The following is a 26,884-nucleotide window of genomic DNA, read 5'->3' on the forward strand; positions in this document are numbered from 1 at the left end:
ATCACATCCTACAACAGGTGACCTCAGGTGAGGGGGTTCCACGATAGGCAGATTGTTGGGTTGAAGCATGCATGAGCCCAAAATAAATAAAGCAAACTGCAAAGCTTGTGGAAGGATCTTTGGTGGAAGGATCTTTGGTGGAAGTGGTGGCGGTGGGTTTGGAAGACACCAGTGCAAGGCTAGCCAGGATTCATGGAAAGGGAGTGAGGAGTGTAAGTATAGGGAGGTGGGGGGAGAGGGGGATGGAGAGAAAGTGAAGGGGGAAGGGGGGTGTTTGTAGAAGTTACCTAAAACTGGAGAATTCAATGTTTATACTGCTGGGTTAGAATATGAGGCTGAATATGAGGTGCTGTTCTTCCAGTTTGCGAGTGGCCTCACCCTGACAATGGAGGAAGCCTAGGACAGAAAAGTCAGAATGGGAAGGGGAGTTCAAATGGTTAGCAACAGGATGATCCAGTAGGCCTTGATGGACAGAGCGGAAGTGTTTGGCAAAATACTTGCCGAGTCTAAGCTTGGTCTCGCCGATGTACAGGAACCCACATCGGGAACATCGGATGCAGAAGAGTTTAGAGGAGGTGCAAATGAACCTCTGTCTCACCTGGAAGGACTGCTGGGGTCCCTGGATGGAGTCAAGGGAGGAGAGGTCAGGACAGGTGTTACACGGTGTTGTGGTTGCAAAGAAAAGTACTTGGGGAGGTGCTGGTTTGGGTGCGAAGGCAACCAAGGAATTGTGCAAGGATCGGTCTCTATAGAAGGCAGAAAGGGGTGAAGATGGAAAGATGTAACTGGTGGTGGGATCACGTTTTATGTGACGGAAATGTCGGAGAAAGATGTGTTGGATGTGGAGGCTGGTGGGGTGAAAGGTGAGGACCTTCCTTTATTGCATCTGGGGGGAGAAGGAGCAAGAGCAGAACTATGGGACACAGAAGGGACGTGGGTAAGGGATCCATCTATGACAGCCCGGGGGAAAACACATTCACTAAAGTATGAGGACATCTCTGATGTCCTTGTATGGAAAACCTCATCTTGGGAGCAGATGCGGCGGGGACAGAGGAATTGAGAGTAGCGGAGAGCATGTTTGCAAGTAGCAGGGTGGGAGGAAGTGTAGTCCAGAAAACTGTGGGAGTCTGTAGCTATGCAGTAGACATCAGACGAGAGTTCACCTGGACTCTCTGTGACACCACTCTCCCCTTTGATGGAGACAGAGAGATGAAGAAAGGGGAGAGAGGTGTCACAGAGAGTCCAGGTGAAGTGAGGGCAGGGTGGAAGTTAGTGGTGCAGTTAATGAAGTCCATGAATTCTGCACAGGTGCAGGAGTCAGCCCTGTTGCAGTCATTGATGTAGCGGAGAAAAGATTGGGGGACAGGGTCCGTGTACACTTGGAACAAGGACTATTCTATGTAACCAACAGAAATGGCAGGCTTTTTGGGACCCATGTGAATGCCTATGGCTACACCTTTAACTTGGAGAAAGTGAGAGGTCGAAAGAGAAGTTGTTGAGGGTGAGGACAAGTTCTGCTAGGTGAAGGAGAGGGAATTAGAGGGAATTGATTGGGTCTCTGTAACCTATCCATTTTCTCTAGAGATGCTGTCTGACCTGCTGAGGTACTCCAGATTTTGTGTATGTCTTTGGTACAAACCAGCATCTGTAATTACATTTATAAAACTTCCTTCTCTTTTTAAATTTAAAATTTATTGCATTAAAATCGTCATCCCATAACATTGACTCCTCATGGAAATCCAACTACATCCCAACACCAAATCCTAGATTGGTGAATCTTCACAGCACAACATTGATTAGGCATTGATAATTTGCAAAAGTGCAACTTTACTCAGAATTCATACCAACAATTTCTTTACGGTAAACACCTAAATTATATTTATGTTGTTTTTCAAATCTTAGTTATATCATGCATCCTATTTTGCATGTTTTCGCGTGTCATGCATTCAGAAGATAAAAATGTATTTTCTCTCTTTTGATCATATTTGTGAACTCTCTCTTGCAACAAACATTCCTTCACGAGGTATTGACTCATGAACCAATAATCCTTGGCTCTTGCTCTTGGTGTAATTGCATTTTTTGTAAAATTACTGATTTGAAGTAAGACCACAATAGGGCTTCTCATTTATTCTGACACAGAAAAAGCTGAGAAAGAAAGGTTTTTGTGCTGATACAATTCATTTTATAAAAATACAAATCCTAATGTCCGCTTTTTTTTTTACCTTTTAACAAAGTCTTCAAAGAGGATGCGATGAGAATATCCCTGTCCACGGATGCGTATGGTTTCCAAGATGCCAGTGTACCGCAGTTGAACCAATACTCTTTCTTCAAAGAACTTTTCTGCTTGACGATTATCATTGGGTTTGATGCAACGGACAAAATGAGGCTGACCCACCACCATTTTAGACAGGAGATCCATCAGTGAGTACTGCCAGATAGAAAAATAATATTCACATGAAGAACTCTTTGTTGACTGATAGCCACCCAATTTCCCTTGTGCCTAGTGTGTAGGATAGTGTTAGTGTATAGGGATCGCTGGTGGGATCAGACTTGGTAGGCCGATGGGCCTGTTTCTGCACTGTATCTCTAAACTAAAAAAACTAAACGAACAATTTCTGGTGCAAATTACCAGATGACAAAAAAAGAAAGATTGGAGCAAAATAAATAAATCTCAACTTACTACTACTTAAGAACATGTCAGTTGAATGCAACCTGTCGCCACAATAAATTACTAAAGGATTCCTTGAAAAGCATAATGAAAGTGCTTTCACCTTTTGAATGTTAGGTGGCCTACAGCTTACAAGTTCATAAGTCATAAGATCAGAATTAGGTTGTTTGGTCCATCGGGTCTGCACAGCCATTCAATCATGGCTGATCCATCTTTCCCTCTCAACTCAATTCTCCTGCCTTCTCCTCATAACCTTTGATACCCTTACTAATTAAGAATCTGTCAATCTCCGCTTTAAAAATACCCATGACTTTGCCTCCACAGCCGTCTGTGGCAAAGAATTTCTCAGATTCGCCATCCTCTGACTGAAGAAATTCCTCCTCATCTCCTTTCTAAAGGTGTGTCCTTTATTCTGAGGCTGTCCTCTGATCCTAGACTCTCCCACCAGTGTGTATTAACATCAATAGTATTAACATCAACAGTATTAACATCAATAGTCAATAGTCGTTTATTTGTCACATACACATAAATGTGTAGTGAAATGAAACATTACCCGCAGTTCAACAATAAGACCAATAAGAATAATCAATAAAAATGCAATAACACATACAATCATAAACTAACACCAAACAAAAGAAACATCCATCACAGTGAGTCTCCTCCAGTCCCTCCTCACTGTGATGGAAGGCCAGAATGTCTTTTCTCTTCCCCTGCCGTCTTCTCCCGCAGTCAGGCTGTTGGAGTTGCCACGTCGGGGCATCCTCCCACATCCACTCTATCCAGGCCTTTCACTACTCGATAAGTTTCAATTAAGTTTTGAACTCTATCAGCTTTATCTGTAAAAATATTTTCTTTTGGCAACATTGCATATATTTTTATTATTAATTTTATAATCTTAAAATATATTTCATGATATATTTGCAATGTTATTTCTTTAATAAAATATTTCAGACAAAAAGTAAAGGAATATTTTGAGAATACAGTATGATAACAAAAGCAGATGCACAATATTATACTCTATGTAATGGCCTCCATCAGTATTTGAACACAACAGTGGGACCCCTTCCCACTCCCAACAACAAATGCATTCTCCCTTTTAAGCTCTTTAGTCCTACTGAAAACCTATATTTTTCATATTAATGCCATATTTTGCTTGAAGGTAGTTGTTACTGAATTAATAATCTTACCCTAAAATAAGAGGCCACAGTTTGTCTTTTCATGTTTGTTGTTTCCTCAGGATGTCGCATTGTTTCCATTGTATCAACCTGGTAAAAGGACAGAAAAAAAATTGAGGATAATTTAAATTTTTAAAACTTAACCTCCTCGAACTACTATTTGCAGAGTGATAAAATTAACAAAGCAAAAAATGCAGAGAATCAGCAATTGAGAGTCAATAAAAATAAAATAAATCGAAGGGTACTAGCTTAAAGGCATACTCTGCATATTAAAGCAGAACTCAATTCATATTTTTACTATTAAACCAACATAAAATTTGCCCTTAATATAAAATTCTGTCTTCAAAGTAGCCATATTCACCATACTATTAACATTTTGATGATGTTATATTTTTCATGCAACGTATTTCATCAAATCTAATGAAGCACTAAAATGAACGGCTTCGGATTATGCTTACATTATCGACATAAATACTGGTATGCATTTGTGTTTGCAATGTAAACATATTTAGAACATAGGTATGTGTTTGGCTTAGTGCATAATTTATTGTTATGTCCTTCCATCGAGGCAAAAGAAAGACATTTAATCTATTTATGAACTAATAACTTTTTTTCCTCAGTAATTTTCAAACTACATGTATTCATAAATCTACAACAAACATACAGTGATGTGGAAGTTATCTATATAAATACGACTTGAAAATGCCTCATTTTAAACTTGGAGAATTTCACAATAGTGTGTCGAGGTAGAAACAACATCTTGCATTACAAAGCAATGGTACTTCACTCCATCTTGTTACTTCCTACATGGGAAATTCCACCAGGTGGACCAAATAAAGAAACATAGTGACATGCTCTCCATATCTGTAGAAGTGATCAGAGAGAAAACCATCCCAATATTCATTATTTAGAATATCTAATGGGACAGAGCCTGGGAACAGATCATCTGATCTTCAATGGAGGAACAGAGCATAATTAAGGAGATAGACACAAAATGCTGGAGTACCAAAGCGAGTCAGGCAGCATCTCTGGAGAAAATAAATAGGTGACGTTTTGGGTCAATACCCTTCTTCAGACTGAGAGTCAGGGGACAGGGAAACTAGAGGTATGAAAAGGTACGGAACAAATCAGAGAACAGATATGGAGATATGGCAACAGGGTGAAATGTAAATAGAAATGGAATTTTAAGAAATTTGTTTGAATACATGCAAGTTTAAAATATGCTCAGTATATTTTTAAAAATATGAATTTTATTCTAGAAAGTATTCCTGTTTTTCAGCTTTGAAGCGTGTAACCAAATTAGTAATATAAAGACAAAAGGAGAAAATAAAGGGACATTTGTTATATGTAATGTTTTAAGTATTAGTTATTAACATCAACTTTTCTCTGCAGGTATTGTATGACATGTCCCTGAGATGTTCAAATCACACTGATATTAAGGTGCCCATGTCAAATATTCTTTGGCAAAAATACATGTTGGAAAAGATTGTCCCATTAAAGCAGCTCTTGTTTCTAAAATAGTCCTAAAAAGTAAAATAGAGCTTCCATTTGGTAATAATTCCTTCACAGAACACAAACAATTGGCAAAATTTGAATAGTTTTTGATATAATTTACCACATTTCCATAAATTGCCAAATTGTGATTTCATGTAAGGCATACTCAAAATTGACAGCGTGGTTGCTATATTGACTTGGAGCTGAAATACAAGAAATGGATGTCTTGATGCTACCAAGCACCGATACTCCCATTGGATGCCATATATTAATCTGGAGCTGAATTTTTTTTCAACTTTGAATATACCTTCCAGATATTTGCAGGTATTTTCTCCATTTATCTCCCTATCCTCTGATTATAAGTATATTGATTATTTAGATTAACAATTGATTTTCACCTGTAATAAAAATGTTCAACCTAAATACAAATTCATGGCCTCATTGTCATAGCAAAGAGAGGAACTGACCGAAGAATCGGCAGCTGGCTGATATTGCATAGTACTGAAGTTTAGGTTTTGGCATGGCACAGGGGACATGGAGATCATGAAGGGAGGATGGATGAAATGATTGAAGTCCTGGAGACTGTAATTAGTGTTGGGATATGATGGAATCTGCAATCAGGCAAGTCTAGGAATGAATGGGGTCTGAATTAGGGTAGAGGACATTGGTGCATTGTCGACAGTGGTGGGAAACAAATGCAAAGCTTGAGTCATTTAAGGCTCAGATTTAGTTTAGAGATACAACCTGGAAACGAGCACTTTGGCCCACCAATTCCACGCCAACCAACAATCACCCCTTCACTAGTTCTATCCTACACACTAGGACAATTTATAGAAGCCAATTACCCAACAAACCTGCCCATCTATGGACTGTGGGAGGAAACCGGAACACCCAGAGAAAACCCACATGGTCACAGGGAAAATGTGCAAAGTCTGCACAGACAGCACACGAGGTCAGGGTCAAACCCGGGTCTCTGGTGCTGTGAGGCAACAGCTCTATCAGCTGAGCCACTGTGCTGCCCTCAGTCAACAGTAGCACTCCTGTTCCACCTAGTTCCACATTCATTTAACTGCCTGAATGCACCTTGATTAGATGTCGGAAACAAATGTTGGGAGTAGTGGCATTAAGCCGACTTTAGGCTTCATATCTGCATTTACAAAGGTGTAATTCTTACTTCAATTAAATATACTGTCTTGTATGTTCCAACCAAATATGTTTCAGTGTACATTTCTCACTGAATGTATGTGTAAACTGTCTGTTTGCAGTTTTAGTAGGTTATGTAGATCTGAACAAATGAGCATAGCACAATACAATATATGGAGAAATAAGGAAGTGCAGATGTTGGAATCTTGAGCAAAACACAAAGTGCTGGAGTAACTCAGCAGGCCAGGCAACATCTGTGGGGGGGATTGGACAATGTTTCGGGTTGGCAGGCTTCTTTAGACTGATCGTGGTAGCACAAAGTGCTCAAACGTCGTCTGTGGAATATCATGGACTGCTTGTTGAGCAATACTGGAAAGAACAGCTTTGCAAAATTAATAACGAAAATAAACATTGTTAATCCAATACAATCCCACAAATAATGACAATCGTTTTCATGTTGTACATGATTATTCCAAGAATTATAAAACCACAGATTTTGAAAATTATGCACATTAAAGAGTTTGAACTAACTGACAATGAATGCCATTTATTTGCCATTCTTACCTTCAATAAATATTTGGGAGACTGTAGATGAAAAATAAATAGAATAAAACATGGTTAACAACAAATCACGTGGATTTCATTCAAGAAAAAGCAAATGAGTAACAGCATTGCATAATGAAAACAGAAGTAAATGCTGTAAGATGACCATTGCCACAATAACAATATTGTTGTTTCAAACTCTCATTACAACAGGACACAAAGTGCTGAAGTAACTCAACGGGTCAGGCAGCATCTTTGGAGAACACAGACAGGTGAGGTTTCGGGTCAAGACCCTTCTTCAGACTGAATCGTCACCTGTCCATGTTCTCTAGGAATGCTGCCTGACCTGCAGAGTAACTCAGCATTTTGTATTCTTTTGTGTATCTGCAATTCTTTTTTCCTCTCATCACAGCTTGCGGTTTGTATTCTTAATTTCTCACAGCATTTATAAACTGCACTGATGAATAAACTTCTGTAAATAAAAACACTGCATCCCTACATAATTCTGCACTGAGACATAACATCAAAGCATCTGAACTCATCACATGACCAAATAAATATCAGACTTTCTGATTAGAAATGGAGAGGTTCATTATTTAGTCTCTCACATCATAGTGTGAAAGCAATCACGAAGGAGTTTTTTTTTGGATCATACTTATTTCTCACAGCTTGTATTCTTTTTCTTGAAATTTCAGAAATAACTCTGGATTTTCTATCGTAGGACATCACACTCCAAAGACGTACAGGTATGTAGGTTAATTGGCTGGGTAAATGTAAAAATTGTCCCTAAGTGGGTGTAGGATAGTGTTAATGTATGGGGATCGCTGGGCAGCACGGACTTGGTGGGCCGAAAAGGCCTGTTTCCGGCTGTATATATATGATATGATGATGATAATACCAGTGTCTGCTGCAATTTTGTTTTTAAGCATCAAGCAACACACCACCTGCTTGATGAAAAGGTTACAGCTAAATGTTTGCTGTTTAAGCATGGTGTACGTACATATTGGTTTTGTTCTGGCTGTGCTCATTGATTGACTTAACTTCACTTGTTTTCTTTGAAGATACAGTAGCTAGAGGGATAGGTACAAGTCCTGGTGACTCACACCATGGGATGCAAATGAAGAATGCAAGAACTAAAAGCTTTGAAGTAAATGTAAATGTGAAATGCATGTGAAATGCAGCTGATGATATGCAATTAAAATTGATCAATTGAAAACTTTAGTTTTAACTACTCAGAGGTAAATAAATTCGGTCCAGTTGGATCTACCATTTATGTACACTGCACCTTAGCATATAATAGAAAAGACCAAGTCCATGTCACCATTGTTCCTATTAATAAACTGTTCTCACAACATACAATTATTTTATACTTTCTCAATTCACCCAAGACATAAAAACAATTTGTACAAACATTCAAAAGGAATAATGTCCAAGCATCGTTATCAAGATGGGTTTATTAAACAAGAACAAGATGTGCATCTGTAGGAAGGAACTGCAGATGCTGGTTTCCATCGAAGATAGACACAAACTGCTGGAGTAACACAGCGGGTCAGGCAGCATCTCTGGAGAAAAGGAATAGGTGGCGTTTTGGGTTGAGACCCTTCTTCAGACTGAGAGTCAGAGGAGAGGGAAACTAGAGGAATGAATAGGTACAAAGAACAAATGAATAAAATGCATGAAAGAATGAAAGGCATTTATTTGTGCTTCGTACCTTTTCATACCTCGCGTTTCCCTCTCCTCTGACCCTCAGTCTGAAGAACGGTCTCAACCCGAAACGTCACCTATTCCTTTTCCCCAGTGATGCTGCCTGACCCGCTGAGTTACTCTACCATTTTGTCTAAGATGTACATTGTTAATCTCACAAATCTAATTAAAAGTAATTTCCTATTTTAAAGTGTGATTTCAAAGACAAACAAACCTTGCTCCGGCTGGCATTTAGTTGTGAGGGTAATGACCTGGATGCTGCACTTACTCTCGCTCTTGACTGTGCTAAGTTACCTGGAAAAGGGAAATGTGTAGTTCTGTGTAAGATGTTAAATAACCATATGCAAAACATTCAGGAATGTCAAAGTATTACTAAGTCTAGCATAAGATGTCCGAATGTTTTTGCTGGCTACATCTTCAGAGGCTAAACTGTGATTAATAGCAATGAAAGGAGCCTTTGAAGAAGGATTGGTGACATCAAAGTCTTAATCCATGGGTGGCAGGATATTTTTTAATTGAGTAGGAAGCATTTTAACACATTTCAGCAGATTTAAAGCATGAATAAATAACAGGCATCAGCAGATAGTCCACACACCTTTCAGCAAATACTGAAACCAAGATATAATTCTCAATTTAAGTGTGCACAGTGCGATAGCTATAGGATAAAATGTAAAATAATATTTGGGAATCATGCAACAGGTGAAAACAACATTCCTACACTTTATGATCGATATGATTTTGGAAAATAAGTTGATTTCATAACATGCCCACACCATTTTTACCATATGTTGTCAAAAAAATATCAGTACTCACAACAAAGTCAATACAGATGTGACCCAATTTGTTATTTAGGAGAGAATCGAGTGTTTAATTGCCATATGTACCAAAATGGAAGAATAAAATTCTTACTTAGAGCAGCATCACAGGTATGTAAACACAGTACCGTAATAGATAACATAATAAACAAACAAAAAAAAGTTCCATATATAAAATAAAATGATATCAGTGCAAAAACCCCAATAGTAGTGCAAAAAAACAATATTAGTACATATTTTGTTTAATGGAAGTACATAAAGCATTAAATAAACATTTACTGGATTGAAGATAAACACAAAAAGCTGGAGTAACTCAGTGGGGCAGCATCTTTGGAGAGAACTGGAGAGAGAGGAATGGGTGACGTTTCGGGTCGAGAATCTATCTTCATTCTAATAAATGTTTATTTATTTTAGACAAAGGGTCTCAACCTGAAACGTCACCCATTCCTTCTCTCCAGAGATGCTGCCTGTCGCACTGAGTGACTTCGGCTTTTTGTGTCTATTATGGCGAGTCTGGAGGCTTGTACTTTGTTAAAGAAGTTTATTGCGGCAGCAATATTCAATTACAAAGGATAACAAACGAGATTACAGACAGCCATTAACTCAAACTGTTCACATCGAAGTTCTCTTCCCACTGCCTGGTTTTTGGGCCCCAAAACCACCACCTGACCTAGCTGGCCAATCAGCGGGTTCGACTCTCAGGACCAATCCCTATGGTCGCACCACCATGTGACCTTGCTGGCCAATCCGAGGGTTCGACTCTCAGGACCAATCCCTATGGTCACTACACTATGTTTGATTTAAACCAGCATCTGCAGTTCCTTCCTGAACATTTATTAGAATGAATCTGACAAGATAATTTCCTTTGCATGACCTTCCACTTGTGCTGTACCAATACTTATCAAAAACCAGTGCTTTTTCTGTGACAGTGTGTTGTACCAGCACCACTAACATGTTAAACGGCATCATTTTGTTTTCTGGCCATGTCACATAGAGGTCCACCACCGATTTCCCAGCAACTAGGGGTACGTCACCTTCCTTAATCCGCACATAATTACGAGAGCGCACTTGAAATTCCCCCCGGAAGACACCCAGAAAATGTGCTACCTAGGCCGGGTGAGGCGACCGATCTCATCCTCATTGGGACATCAGTGGCCGATCAACGGGTCTTACTTGCCAGCTGCGGCCGGGGCTCTGAAAACCCGGCCCAGCAGGAGTTGGCAGATCTGTTCCCATAGCTGACTTCCAAGGCTGACTTTGTGGGCTGGTGTCTCTTTCCCCCCCACCCCCTCCACCAGGGGTCATTACCTCTGTTGTTCTGGCAAAACGGATAATACAGCATGGCTCTGGAACAAAGCGTGCTGGAAAAACGATGGTTGACCTGTATATGCTCATTGTAGGTATTTGTACCAGCATCTGCAGTTATTGTCCTACATGTATATGCTCATTAATCATGCATACCGCCACTTTTTTGTTTACGAAAAGAAGCACTGACTAAAACAAATGTGGAGGGACTACGTTACTGGCTTGAAGCACCCAAGGCTTCAGTCGTATGACTTGAAAAGTAGCAAGGCATTTAATAGTGCACTGAGAATCCTTTGGTCATGAAATGTCTGAAACTTCTGACAATCAGGAAGAAGGGTCTCGACCCGAAACTTCACCCATTCCTTCTCTCCAGAGATGCTACCTCTCCCACTGAGTTACTCCAGCTTTTTGTGTCTATCTTCGACAATCAGGAAGGTCCAGCATCCAGCTTTACCAACTGCAAGAATTGTGAGGGCTTTCAACATTCTTTAAACGTCTTTGGCATTCAAACGCCTTTTAAAACTAGTTTAGAGATACAGCTTAGAGATACAGCACGGAAACAGGCCCTTTTAGCCCACTGGGTCTGCACCTGTAGCCGCGATCGGACCCAGGTTCCGGCGCTGCATTCGCTGTTAGGCAGCAACTCTACCGCTGCGCCTAGTCACAATCAAATTTGTCATTCAAGGAGTTCATTTTAAAATATTCTGAAAAATATATAATGCTGTTTTGTAAAAACGACTTTAAAAGTTGCAAATAATTAAAAGTTAACTAAACTAGTTAAATGAAATTATGTGTAGGAAGCAACTGCAGATGCTGGTTTAAACCGAAGATAGACACAAAAAGCTGGAGTAACTCAGCGGGACAGGCAGCATCTCTGGAGAGAAGGAATGGGTGAGGTTTCGGGTCGAGACCCTTCTTCAGACATTAATGAAATTAATGACAACTTGGACACTGCACCAGGACCAACCAGGCTCAGGATCTGAATGGTAACTTCCCCAGTAAACGCAGAGGCACTGAGCAAAGTGATGGTCTGCTGCTGCAACAGATGGAGTGCCATCTATCAGTCAACAATTTTGGGACTTCTGCATTTGAAAATTCATGCGTGGAAGTCCAACCTTGTTGCCATTTATGATTAGTTTAGTTCAGAGATACTTTAGAGATACAGAGCAGAAATCAGCCCTTCGGCCCACCATGTTCGCACCAACCAGCGATTCCCGTACACTAACACTATCCTCCTATACACTAGGGGATATTTGCAATTTTTACAGAAGCCAATTAACCAAAGAGACTTTATGTCTTTGGAGTGTGGGAGGAAAAGGGCACCCAGAGAAAACCCACACGGTCACAAGGAGAACATACAAACTCAGTACAGACAGGATTGAACCAGAGTCTCTCGCGCTGTAAGACAGCAACTCTACCGCTGCACCACCATGCAGCCCCTAATAGCCAGTTTTTCTGTGTACCTTTAATGGAGACCAAATTTTATCCTTTATTATGGATTTCTACCTCAAAATTCCCACAATTTCCATTTATTATGAACAACATTAATCTATAATGTGCGAAACGCTGTTGATGTTTGAGGTCTTCCAAACAATAGCAAGCCTGCTAATATGTCATATAGCCAATTGTTCTACTAAATCAGTTATTGTCTAAATACTAGTCTTTGAATGCGTTTGCTTATATATATGTTTAGAAGCTGATTTTCCCTGTCAGCTAGAAAATACTCAAAAAGCACTTAATATGGTAACAACGCTGAGACAGAGCACAGGAAAGAGATCAAGAAATCCATAATAAAGTATAAAAACAATGGTCCCCATTGTGTCATGACGTCAGGTCAATAACCCAGCCCTTAATGTCATCAAGCCGAAAGAGTTGGTGTTAACCTAAGGATTGGAGGGGATGAACACAACCCTGACCTCATCAACGGAACTGCTGAAGAGAAAGTTGACATCTTCAAGGTCCTTGGCATCCATATTATCAGCAGCCTAACCTGGTTACTTCACACTGATGCCGTGATCAAGAAAACACATCAGTGTAGTTACTTTCTTCGGTGTCCAAGAAGATTCAGCATGCCCTCAATGATCCTCTCAAACTTCTACAGATGCCCTACAAAAAGTATTCTGACAGGATACAAAAGGTATTCTGACAGGATGCATCTCAGCCTGGTATGGCAACTGCTCTGCTCTTGATCACCTGACCCTGCAGAGTACTGAACACAGCCCAGACCATCGCAGGCTCGTCACTTCCTTTCGTCTACATCTTCACAGTGCGTTGCAACAGGAGAGCTGGAACTATCCTCAAGGATGCCTGTCACCCCAGAAATTCCTTTCTGCCTTATACATTCTGAGAGACAATACGGGAGCTTGAAATCCTGAATATCCAGACTTAAAATAGACACAAAATGCTGGAGTAACTCAGAGGTCAGGTAGTATCCTTGAAGAACATTTTGGGTCAGGACCCACATTCTCCAGGGATGCTGCCTGAACCGCTGAGTTACTCCAGCATTGGGTGTCTATCTTTGGTATAAACCAGCATCTGCAGATCCTTGTTATTACATCAGACTTAAAAACAGCTTCTTTGCCACTGCTATGTGACTCCTGAATCAATCATGTCTTTCAGAACCCTTCTCACAGGTGCTGCTACATATTCTTATTCTTAACTCTACCTCATTCAGTTTTCCTTTATTACATTTTAGTTTTTTTTACACAACTTCAGATTACACCACAATCTTTGCATCATTCTGCTGTTTTGTATGCATCATTGTATTTATTTAGTTTAGTTTAGATTAGTGATACAGCATGGAAACAGGCCCTTCAGCCCATGCTGACTATTGATTATCCCACTTTCCCATTCCCTACACATCATGGGCAATTTACAGAGACCAATTAACCTGCAAACCAGCACGTCTTTAGGACGTGGGAAGAAATCGGAGTACCTGGAGAAAACGCACCCAGTCACAGGAAGAGCGCGAAGGAAAGAAAATGTATACATACTTTAGACTTTTGAATTTAATAATATTATGGAGCTCATTTGTATGCAGGTGTACCCATGTTGGGTGTTCATAACCAGTACTGTACTCAAGGACATAAACATATAAACCTTAATTTTTTTCACATTACTGAAATCTACTCATGAGCTTGATGATCCATTCGATGCTTTAAGTTCTTGGATATCAAGAATTTTGCACCCACGTGTAATACAACAGTGTGAGGATATGCAGATTTCCCACTGCTTGCATTTCCTGTATCTGGAAACATTGGGTTAATACCAACAGAAGTTACATCTTGTTTCTGCATGAATTTCTAACAAACGTTTGCAGGCACAGTTAATTTGAATTATATTCCTTGTGCACCCTGGAAAGATTTCAGATGACTTTCTGATGAGAATTAATTATAACTCATTATGTCATGTAAGTATCCTTGAAAATAGCCTGAAAGAATCAGGTCACAGCATGGATTTGTATAAATTGCAGCAGTTGAAAAGCACAAAGTTGCAACCAAAATTTGAATTTTGTATTTGGATATGCAAAATATAGGATCAGTACAATATTGAAGTCGACATATGATTATTACAACTTCATCACTTTGTTATTAGCAGGGTTGAAAAGATTGAATATATTTATTACAAAAATACATTTTCAATCCAAACAAAATTCAAATTGTCATCTTTTCAGCAATTTTTGATCGAATGTTTGAACAAAACAGCATTTTGACCTTGTTAACAGTGTAAATTAATACTGCATGTCACCAAAATAATATGCCAATTGTATAACAATTGTGAATGTCTACCATAGTGCGACCAGTGCTACATGAATGGTCATCAACAAACTGTGGCATATTCAATGCAATAAAGAAACTAGATGCCAAAAGAAAACAACTTTTAACATTTAACAGGTTTTCTCAAAAAGCAAAAGTACATATTGAAACAGCAATACACTTTGTGTAGGAAGGAACTGCAGATAGACATAAAAAGCTGGAGTAACTCAGCGAGACAGGCAGCATCTCTGGAGAGAAGGAATGGGTGATGTTTCAGATCGAGATCCTTCTTCAGACTGAGAGCCAGGGGAGAGGGAAACTGGAGGTATGAACAAACAGTCGGCACCAAATCAAAATACAGTTTGTGCTGCTTGTTCTCGGTAACCAAGTTGCTTGCATTATAATTTTCTATAACTGGAACACTGACAAATATATATAAATCAACTTTGGAAATATTTTAATAATGTGCAACTTTATTTCTTTATTACTCGTAGTTAATTGAGTCAAAGAAAATGAAATCACTGCAATAAAGCAGTATGCTCGCCTGCTATAAGACAACTGCTGAAGGACCCCTGCCGTTTTAGCTGGTGAATTACATGAGAAGCTGCAGAAACCCTTTGATCTCAGACTAATGCATTATCTGAACAATCTACTTGTGAATATTCAAAAGTATTAGCTTCCTCAGAGTAGCTGAAGGGGGAAGAACTATTACTTGCAGCCAAGTAATCAAACAATGCTGGTTAAACGTCACCAATTCTTTCTCTCCTGAGATGCTGCATGACCCGCTGAGTTAATCAAACATATTAGCTTTGAACCTAATATAGTTCAAACACAACTGTTTTAACAATGTAATAAACAGTATTCTACAGTGTGAACAACTCTGCACAAATACTGACACAAAGTGCTGGAGTAACTCAGCGGGTCATTCAGCAAATCTGGGGAGCACGAAGAGGGGATGTTTTGGGTCGGCACCGTTCTTCAATCTGAAGAACAGAAACGTCACCTATTCATGTCCTTCAGAGGTGCTGCCTGACCCATTAGTTACACCAGTACTTTATGTCTTTTTTTTGTAAACCAGTATCTGGAGTCCCTTGTGCCTGCACAAATATTGCATGTTCGGAACAAAAGGCAAGTTATGAGGAATGTCTTTGAGGAAACAGAGAGGTATAGTGAGGAATATTGAACATAGAACAGTACAGCACAGGAACAGGCCCCTTGGCCCACAATGTCTTTGCTGAACATGCAGAGAATAGTGTATTAGTTGCTGGAGACAGTTACCATTGGTGAGGTGCATAAATTACAGAAAGGGTTATAAATACAAAAGTGGAACGACGGCATTCTACCATCAAGTCCATACTGCTCCATGTACTAACAGTCCAGCTAGTCCACTCAGCCTCTCCCTGTCCTCCTGCAGTATTTGTTTCCAGTATTTATTTATCTAGTTCTCTTTTGATGCTACAATGGAATCTGCTTTCAATAGCACTCCTGGCAGTGAAAAAAACTTTCTTGATCTCCCTTACAGTTCTTTTGTTATCACCTTTAATCTAAATCCCTCAGTTCTTGACCCCTGTGCCAATGGGATCTGTTTCTCTCTATGGACTCTGTCCATCTATTTTTAAATCTTCTATCAGATTTCCTGGTAAATATTCTCTGCTCAGTCTATCCACCGAAGTGAAATAGAGTCATAGAGTCATACAGCATGGAAACAGGTCCTTCAACACATTTTTCCCATGCCAACCAACATGCCCCATCTACACTAATCCCACCTGCCTGCATTTGGCTCATTTCAAACTCAACCTAGCCTATTCATGTACCTGTCAAAATTTATCTTAAACGTTGCAATAGTACCTGCCTCAACTGCCTCCTCCGGCACCTTGTTCCATAGACCCACCACTATGTATGCAAAGGTTACCCCTCAGGTTCCTATTATGTCTCCCTCCCCGCACCTTAAACCTATGTCAACTGGTTCTCGATTGTCCCAAATCTCTCATTTTGGAATCATTTTCATAAATCTCTTCTGCAACCCCTCTGAAGCCTTGACATAATTTCTATAGGAGGGCACTCAAAACTAGACACAATATTAACTGTGGCTGAATCAATATTTAATAAAGTGCAGGATCAAAGATGCTTTTTGACTATTGCCACAACATGCCCTGCCATTTCTAACTGTGTGTACATATCCCCTGAATGCCCCATCTAGTATCCCATGAAATGTTCCATCTAGTTTGTGAATTTGGAGAAGAATGAGAGGCCAAAAATAGAGGATAAAAAAGCAAGGAAAGGCAAGGATAACAGAACAGAGGGCAAGTAGTTTATTACCAGACACAGGTTAACCAGGAGCAAGTACAAGGAAGATAGTTTTGCTTTAGCTTTAGACTTACAGAGTGGAAACAGGCCCATCGGCCTTCCGAGCCTGTGGCGACCAGTGATCACCCCATACACTAACACTATCCTGAACACTAGGGACAATTTACAATTTTACTGAAACCAATTAACTTATTCTTTGGAATATGGGAGGAAACCAGAGCACCCAGAGAAAACCCACGCCGTCACAGGAAGAACATATTTTCTCCGTACGGACAGCACCGATAGTCAGGATCAAACTAGGGTTTCTGTTGCAGTAAGGCAGCTGCCCCATGGTGAATGAGATGGTGTAAGTAAGGAAACAGACAGGAAATATGGGTGGAAATGGATAGTCTTAATGATGCCACAAATGCATAGTCATACAGCTCGTCCCACTCAGCCATTAAGCCTCAGCCTTAAGAGCTCTATCTAGCTCTCTCTTGAATGCATTCAGAGAATTGACCTCCACTGCCTTATGAGGCAGTGAATTCCACAGATTTACAACTCTCTGACCGAAAATGTTTTTCCTCATCTCTGTTCTAAATGGCCTACCCCTTATTCTTAAACTGTGGCCCCTGGTTCTGGACTCCCCCAACATTGGGAACATGTTTCCTACCTCTAACGTGTTCAACCCCTTAATAATCTTAAATGTTTTGATAAGATCCCCTCTCATCATTCTAAATTCCAGTGTATACAAGCCTAGCCACTCCAGTTTTTCAACATATGACAGTCCCGCCATTCCTGGAATTAACCTAGTAGACCTACGCTGCACGCCCTCAATAGCAAGAATATCCTTCCTCAAATTTGGAGACCAAAACTGCACATAGTACTCCAGGTGCGGTCTCACCAGGGCCCTGTACAACTGCAGAAGGACCTCTTTGCTCCTATACTCAACTCCTCTTGTTATGAAGGCCAACATTCTATTGGCTTTCTTCACTGCCTGCTGTACCTGCATGCTTCCTTTCAGTGACTGATGCACTAGGACACCCAGATCTCGTTGTACGTCCCCTTTTCCTAACTTGACACCATTCAGATAATAATCTGCCTTCCTATTCTTACCACCAAAGTGGATAACCTCACACTTATCCACATTAAACTGCATCTGCCATGCATCCGCCCATGTCCAAGTCACCCTGCAACCTCATAGCATCTTCCTCACAGTTCACACTACCACCCAGCTTTGTATCATCTGCAAATTTGCTAATGGTACTTTTAATCCCTTCGTGCTGCACACCACTGGTTACCATTTTGCTCTTAATATACATGTGGAATCACTTAAGGCCCTGTCCCAGTTAGGCGTTTTTTAAGGCGACTGCCGGCAATTGTCATTGTCATAGCAGGTCGCCGAAAAACCGGCGACTGGACCCCACCTATGACAATGTCTACGACAAGCGACAACAAGCTACCGAAAACCGGCGACCCAATCGTCGCAAGTAGAATGTCCATCTACGACCGCACCTACGACAACCTATGTCGACACTTACGCCAACCTACTACCACAGAGGCGACAACCTACGACAACCGCAGTCAACCTACGTCCACCCGCGACAACCTACGACAAGCTATGACCCTGAAGACTGAAGACAAATGTAGACAATTCACGTTTCACCCACTTTCCCTATAAAAGGGGGTGCACTTTTATAGGGTTTCCAATCATTCTGCATCATGACTATTTGAAAGTGATGCCATGAGAAACTACTCTGAAATACAATAACTTCATACATCAATTTTACATAGAAACATAGAAAATAGGTGCAGGAGTAGGCCATTCGGCCCTTCGAGCCTGCACCGCCATTCAATATGATCATGGCTGATCATCCAACTCAGTATCCCGTACCTGCCTTCTCTCCATACCCCATGATCCCTTTAGCCACAAGGGCCACATCTAACTCCCTCTTAAATATAGCCAATGAACTGGCCTCAACTACCTTCTGTGGCAGAGAATTCCACAGATTCACCACTGTCTGTGTGAAAAAAAACTTTCTCATCTCGGTCCTAAAAGACTTCCCCCTTATCCTTAAACTGTGACCCCTTGTTCTGGACTTCCCCAACATCGGGAACAATCTTCCTGCATCTAGCCTGTCCAACCCCTTAAGAATTTTGTAAGTTTCTACAAGATCCCCCCTCAATCTTCTAAATTCCAGCGAGTACAAGCCGAGTCTATCCAGTCTTTCTTCATATGAAAATCATAATGTCAAAATTTTCCATCAAAATGTCAAGAATTTCCTTTATTGATATTCAAACAAAATTTTTAAAAAGGTTGATAAGAACATACAACAGTGCATACAAGAATATTGTAATAAACTTCAATAAATTTCAATAAACATCAAACTTTAAAATTCAAATTTTAAACAGAGTACAAGTGCAAAAACATATATAACCTAATATCATTTATGGACACATTACACTGATGGATGATCAGATCAAGTCCACACATGGAATTCGCCGAAGTCAGCACCGAAGACAACCTATGTCACCTGGAGACAACATGGCGTCAACTCACGTCACCTGGCGACAACCTACAACAGCGCCCACGTCAATAGACGTCAAGCTATGCTCATTGGCGTCAAACCAACGTTCGTCTAAAATTTTTAAGCCTTCGCAAAATCCAGCGGCGACCAGAAAAACACTACGACTCTTTGGAGACTACTCACAACCATGCATGCAATGAAATTCTTACTTGCAGCATAACAGGTCGGTGAATACATTACTCATGAATAACAAGATTACCAAAACAAATCAAAACACAAAAACCCCAATATTATTGCAAACAAGCCCAAAGTCCTTCGGGCAACCAAGACAGTTGATAGTTCATAGTTTAGTTAGTGTTTGCTGTATTCAAGAACCTATTGGCACTGCTGGCAATAAGCTGTGGAGGTCATGGTTTTGGGTTCAAACATCTAAAGTTCAAACATGCCAAATTTGCTAACTGTTTAGTTCAGTTTCTGGAAAGAGATGGTTGGTGGCTGTGATGACATATTTCTGTTTGTCCAGTGCAGGATTTCAGATGTTGAGTTTGACAAGATCGAGACAGAGAAAGAGTTAAGAAGAGTGGTACTGAGGCAGAGCTATTGTCATCAGAGGAACCTGACCTTGTGTCTGACAATGCTGCCAGAGCGTAATTTTAAATTAAAACTCAAATTAGGTTTATTAAAAATACTTTTAACCTTCCTGATATAGCATTGTGACCTTTATTTTTACACTTTATATTTCTGCTTTGCAATAAGAACATAAACAGTGCAGGACAGGAACAGGCTCCTTTGTCTACAATGACTGTGCCAATTATGTTACCAAGTTAAACTAAACTTCTCTGCCTGCACGTGATCCATATTCTTCCATTCCCTCCATATCCTTGTGCCTATCCAGAAGCCTCTTAAATGCTACTATCGTATATGACTCCACAACCATCCCCGACATTCACCATTCTGTATAAAAAAATTACCCTCACATCTCCTTTAAAGTTTGACCTTCTCATCTTAAAGCTCTGCCCTCTAATCTTTGACAATTCCACCTTGGGAACAATGTTCTGATTGTCTACCCTATCTATGCCTCTCACTATTTTATATACTTCCATCAGGACTCCCTCAGCACCTGACACTCCTGAGAAGTTTGTCCAACCTCTCCTTCTAAATACTCCTTCTAGCTAATACCTCCTAACCCAAGCAGCATTCTGGTAAACCTCTTCTGCACTTTCTCCTCGGGTCTCCACATCCTTCATGTAATGGGTGTGGAGTATTGTACACAAGACTCCAAACGCGGTCCTATAAAACTACAACATGACTTTGTGTAGGATGGCCAAGTGAATGGTTAAACATTGTTTAAATCAGCCCTCTCGAGAGTGGCACTGAGGCAGTCACTTTGAGCTGCTCTCCAATGCCAATACTGAGGAGCTTCAGATGAGGGAATAATCACCTAAGCCATTGGTCGTGGAAAGTTCCCAAAACTGATGGCCATGGAAAGTCTCTTCCAGATGCATGTTTCACATAGCTTTTCAATAGCCCTCAACACTGTTTAGTGGTCCTCTGACGTGTCATATTACAAAATGCTATTCCTATCTGTTATCTTATTCTTCAAGGTATGACAAAGGAATTCAAGTAAATAATAATACAATGCAATCACTTAGGAAGGCAACTGTCAGCAGTGCATTGTATTGCACACTTCTCCAATGGTCTTGCAGCGGCTTTAACAATTGCTTTGTTCCCTTTAAAATATTCAGGACATTTGTCTCTCTTTACCTATTATTTGATAAGATACTACATACATTTAACTTTTTTTCCCAATTTTGATTTGACTGCAGGAAAAATGAAAATAAAACAACAATTTGGTTACTGTTATCAGATAGACTCAGTATTATTATTGTAACTTACTGACAGGTGCTATTCGTACGATTTGGTGTATCTGTATTGGAGTTTGCACATTGCCCTGTGAACACACAGGGTTTCTTCAGGTGTGCTGGTTTCTTCTGACCTCCCAAAGATGTGTAGATTGGTAGGTTAATTGGTCATTATAAATTGTCCCTAATATGTAGGCTTGTGGCAGACACTGGATGGAATTAATAGGAATGTAGGGAGAAGAAAATAGGATTAGTGCAGATGGGTACCCTGATGAGGTACAGACTTGGTGGGCTGACGAACCTTTTCCATGCTATATGGGCCTATGACTTGATAAAAGAGCAGGATTATAGGTAATGACTGTCAGAGGTAGCCATAATTGTATAAAATGGCAGAAAAGGCCAAATGTTTAACAATTGTTGTGCTATTTCTCTATGTTTTCAAATGTTTCTCAATTTGCCACAAAGTAATATACAAAAACTATTTTAAATTCATGCTTTCTTGAATAAAACAAACTGCATTTCTTATTATTATAATTTATTTTGGGTACAGTATCAACTGCTATTTAAAATTTACAATTGAGAATCGGCATTAGAATTTGACGGACTAAGGGAATTGAACACGAAGTAATACCTACTAGTGAGCACGGATGTCATATTTCTTTAGTGTCTAGGTCGGTTTCTTTTAGTGGTAACAACTGTGCCCTAAAAGGTTAAAATAATTAAGGCAAACAACTGATGCCAAAGAAGAGGTTACAAGAGCACAACCTCACTCTGTGTCTCTGAGCTGTCTGTAAATGCGCAAAGAGCACCAAGAAATAAATTTATGATTGGTTTAACACAAATCCATAGCTTTGCACTATATTAGGGATAAAAGAAGGAATTTTGAGAGAAAGAAGATGTGGGATATTTCAAATAAGAAGAGATAGCCAGGACACCGGGCGCTCCGTGGATAGTTGTCGGCACGAACAGGCGTCGCAGGCGGAGGAGAAACAGGAAGCAAAAGCGAGGATGCCGGTCCGGTATACTTGCCAAGCTAAAGAGACAGCCACACAAACCACCGCTACCCAGCATGTTTCTCACCAACGCCAGATCCATCATCAACAAAATGGACGAACTAAAACTACAGATATCAGCAAACAAACTCGTGGAGGACTGTTGCATTCTCTTAGTAACAGAGACATGGCTTCATCCACTTATCCCAGACGGAGCCATTGAGCTAGCCGGGCGTACAGCGTTTCGTTGGGACAGAAACATCGACTCCGGTAAGAGCAAGGGGGGGGGGTTATGCATTTACGTGCACAACAGCTGGTGCACTAACATCCAAATCATAGATAGCCACTGTTCTCCTGATCTGGAGTCCCTAACAGTTAAATGCAGGCCTTTTTACCTTCCTCGCGAATTTACAGGGGTTATAGTAACAGCAGTCTACATCCCACCGAATGCTAACGCTAGCACAGCTTTAGGCTACCTGCTCGGTGCAATAAACTCACAACAGAGCACATATCCAGAAGCAGCCCACATCATAGCCGGGGACTTCAACCATGCAGAACTAAAGTCAGTTCTCCCGAAACTTGAACAACACATAAGATGTGCTACCAGGGGGAAAAACACACTAGACAAGGTTTACTCAAATATTAAGAAGGGTTTCAGGTCAGCACCACTACCACACCTGGGGCAGTCAGATCACCTGTCCATATTCCTAACTCCAGCATACACCCCACTCAGGAGGAAAGCTCCAGTCACCATAAAGACTGTTAAGACATGGCCTGAAGGAGCTTCCTCGCAGCTGCAGGATTGCTTCGAAAGGACCAACTGGGATATTTTTGAGGATCATGACTTGGAGGAGTACACATCAACTGTACTTTGCTACATCAAAAACTGTGTTGACAATGTCACCGTCGACAAACGCATCCGGTTGTATCCCAATCAAAAACCCTGGATGACAAAGGATGTCAGGTCTCTCCTCAAGGACCGTAACACCGCCTTCAGGTCTAGTGATAGAGCTCTATACAGTGCTGCTAGAACCAACCTGAAGAGAGGCATCAAGGATGCCAAAGCGTCCTACAAGAGGAAGATTGAGGACCACTTTTCCAACAATGACCCACGGCGGGTATGGCAAGGCATCCAGCACATCACCAACTACAAGACCAGCAACCGGACGACTGCCGACGGCGACGCCTCGCTGGCAGAGGAACTTAACTGTTTCTTTGCTCGTTTCGAGGTGAAAGCTACAGTGGCAGACATAACACCCTCTCCAGCACCTGACAGCAACACCTTCATTGTGCAGGAGTATGATGTTAAGCGCGTGCTCAGAGCAGTGAATCCCAGGAAAGCTGCAGGCCCCGATGGTGTGACGGGCAGAGTGCTGAGGGAATGTGCAGACCAATTATCTGAGGTCTTCACAAAAATCTTCAACCTGTCCCTTTTAAAATCCACCATCCCTCCCTGCCTGAAGTCCGCCACAATCATCCCACTGCCGAAAAAGTCTGTCATCAGCGGTCTTAACGACTACCGTCCGGTAGCACTCACACCGGTCATCACAAAGTGCTTCGAGAGACTGGTCCTGCAGCACATCAAAGCCAGCCTCCCACCCACCTTCGACCCACACCAGTTTGCCTACAGAGCAAATAGGTCTACAGGGGATGCCATCGACACTGCTCTTCACACTGCACTGACCCACCTTGAACACCAGGGGAGCTATGTGAGGATGCTCTTCCTCGACTTCAGCTCTGCCTTTAACACGGTCATCCCGAGCAGACTGGTCACCAAACTTTCCGACCTTGGATTTTCCCAAACCATCTGCCAATGGATCAAGGACTTCCTGACCAACCGCCCCCAGACCGTCAAAATAGGCCCTCACCTCTCCTCCACCATTACACTGAGCACCGGCTCACCACAGGGCTGTGTGTTGAGCCCCATCCTTTACTCCCTCTACACTCACGACTGCACCCCCACCCATCCCACCAACACCATCATCAAGTTCGCGGATGACACGACTGTGGTTGGACTCATCTCAGAAGGAGATGAGACAGCCTATAGGGATGAAATCCAAAGGCTGGCAGCATGGTGTTCAGTGAACAATCTGGTCCTGAACTCCTCCAAAACAAAGGAACTTATAATTGACTTTAGAAAAACCAGTGGAGATTACGACCCACTCTACATCAATGGGGTCTGTGTGGAAAGGGTACCAGCTTTCAGGTTCCTGGGTACGCACATCGCAGAGGATCTTACCTGGTCTACCAACACCATCACCACAGTAAAGAAGGCACAGCAGAGACTCCACTTCCTGAGGATCCTCAGGAAAACCAACCTGCAGGAGAAGCTCATGTTGTCCTTCTATCGCTGCTCCATCGAGAGTGTGCTGGCATACTGTATAACCACATGGTATGCCAGCTGCTCAGAAAAGGACAGGAAGGCCCTTCAGAGGGTCATCACGACGGCCCAGAAGATCATCGGCTGCTCACTGCCCTCCCTGGAGCACCTGTTCAGACTACGCTGCCTCAGTAGAGCAGGCAAAATAATAAAAGATCCATCCCACCCCGGCCACCGTCTGTTTGTTCATCTGCCCTCTGGTCGACGTTTCAGGTCGATCAAATCCCGAACAAACAGACTTAAGAACAGTTTTTACCCCAGGGCCATACGAGAACTGAACACTACCTTTGCACTAGGCAACACCGTTAAAAAATCTTGTACTTAATATAATTGTATTTAATTGTATTTATGTATTTATTTGTTTTTGCATTTATTGCATATATGTTTGTACGCACCGTCAGGATTGGCTATTTTTTAATTTCGTTGTACTCGTTGCAATGACAATAAATGAATATTATTATTATAATCCATCCCAAGGACAAGCCACATTGATTTGGACAAAAGATCGATAGTTCCGTTCATAAGAAACCTCACACTATAGAAAATCTCGTCACAAAAACAATTGTGTCAGAACTGTTTTTGCAGGGTAGAAACGTGAAAGACCCAAGGGCATAGCTTTATATTTAGTTTAGTTTAGAGATACAGAACGGAAACAGGCCCTTCAGCCCACTGAGTCCACGATAACCAGCGCTATCCTGCACATGGGCACTATCCTACACATGAGGGACAATTTACAATTATACCAAGCCAATTAGCCTACAAACCTGAACGTCTTTGGAGTGCGGGAGGAAACCGGAGATCCCAGAGAAAACAAACACAGGTCACGAGGAGAACATATAAATTTTGTACAGACAATACCCGTAGACAGGATCGAACTCGGGTCGCTGGCACTGTGAGGCAGCAACTCTACCACTGCGCCACCATGCCACACTAAAGTAACCCTGGAGATGCCAGGGATTGAACATGGGTCCTCACACATGCCAAGCGCGCTCTCTACCAGTGAGAGGGGCAAAATTTAAAACAGATGTGAGAGGCCCTTTTTTAAAATAAATGGAGTGGTGGTCACCTGCAACATGCTGCTTGGGGTGGTGTTGGAGGCTTCAGATAGGCATGTGGATATTCAGGCAATGGAGGAACACAGAGCATGTGCAGGCAGAAAATACTAGTTTAACCTGGCATCATGTTCGGCACAGACACGGTGGCCAAATGGCATATTCCTATGCTGTACAGTTCTATGTTCTCTGTTCCAAATGGGTAAAAAGGCAGTAGGGGCTTTTCAGACTCACAATAACAAAGTAATTTTGAGAAGGGTCCCAACCCAAAACGTCACCCATCCTTTTTCCTGACCCGCTGAGTTGCTCCTGAGATAATGCCTGACCCACTGAGTTATTCCAGCACTTTGTGCTTGTCTAAAGTAATTTTTCCCACAGGAATTTCAAAAATAAATGTGTTTAAATATCTATACATTTATCGTATCACTGCAAGCTGAAAATACTAAAGATTGAATGTTATATTCTTCCATTAGAGTATGGTTGCACAAGCAAAGAGTGCTTGTCATTTTCCAATGTGACTCTTAAATGGACTCCTGTGGTGAAACTGGCAGCCTGTGTTCTTAAGAGACAATTGTGTCTGATTATTGTGGGGAGGTTACATGTAAACAGGCTTTTGTTTCCCCAAGACAGCATTTTTCTGCTTGTCAATTTCCAAAGTAACTTGCTTTCAACTCCCGTGGTGAAATTGGCAACCTGTGTCTGATTAATGGGACGCTAGATCCCGATTGAAAATGTGTTACAACCAATTCAGCTCATATAATAGAAATAATGTTTAAACATTCTCATTACATCCAATTCATTTTGTGGAAATAGTAGAAATAAGAACTGCAGATGCTTGTTTACCAAGGAAATAGACAATAGACAATAGGTGCAGGAGGAGGCCATTCGGCCCTTCGAGCCAGCACCGCCATTCAATGTGATCATGGCTGACCATTCTCAATCAGTACCCCGTTCCTGCCTTCTCCCCATACCCCCTGACTCCACTATCCTTAAGAGCTCTATCCAGCTCTCTCTTGAATGCATTCAGAGAATTGGCCTCCACTGCCTTCTGAGGCACAGAATGCTGGAATAACTCAGTAGATCAGGCAGTGTCCCAGGAGAACATGGATAGGTGCCGTTTTGAATCAGGACCCTTCTTCTGTCTAATCAGGGATGCACTTCTGGGGGGGGAAGGGGTTAAGG

The 26,884-nt window shown here is 41.3% G+C and overlaps 1 protein-coding gene across 4 annotated transcripts in view; it reads right to left on the reverse strand.

Moving 5' to 3' along the window:
- The window catches only part of myo3b (myosin IIIB), a 337,839-nt gene that overhangs the window by 153,981 nt on the left and 156,974 nt on the right, over window positions 1-26,884 (reverse strand). For all 4 annotated transcript variants that reach the window (XM_078403918.1, XM_078403917.1, XM_078403919.1 and 1 more), the window contains 4 exons: window positions 8,942-9,021; window positions 7,045-7,065; window positions 3,856-3,933; window positions 2,223-2,428 (listed from right to left, as the gene is read on the reverse strand). In XM_078403918.1, the coding sequence (XP_078260044.1) occupies window positions 2,223-2,428; window positions 3,856-3,933; window positions 7,045-7,065; window positions 8,942-9,021 (385 nt within the window). The remainder of the gene's footprint in view (window positions 1-2,222; window positions 2,429-3,855; window positions 3,934-7,044; window positions 7,066-8,941; window positions 9,022-26,884) is intronic.

The sequence above is a fragment of the Rhinoraja longicauda genome, chromosome 8 (genome assembly GCF_053455715.1).
Source record: "Rhinoraja longicauda isolate Sanriku21f chromosome 8, sRhiLon1.1, whole genome shotgun sequence".
NCBI classification, from domain to species: Eukaryota; Metazoa; Chordata; class Chondrichthyes; order Rajiformes; family Arhynchobatidae; genus Rhinoraja; species Rhinoraja longicauda.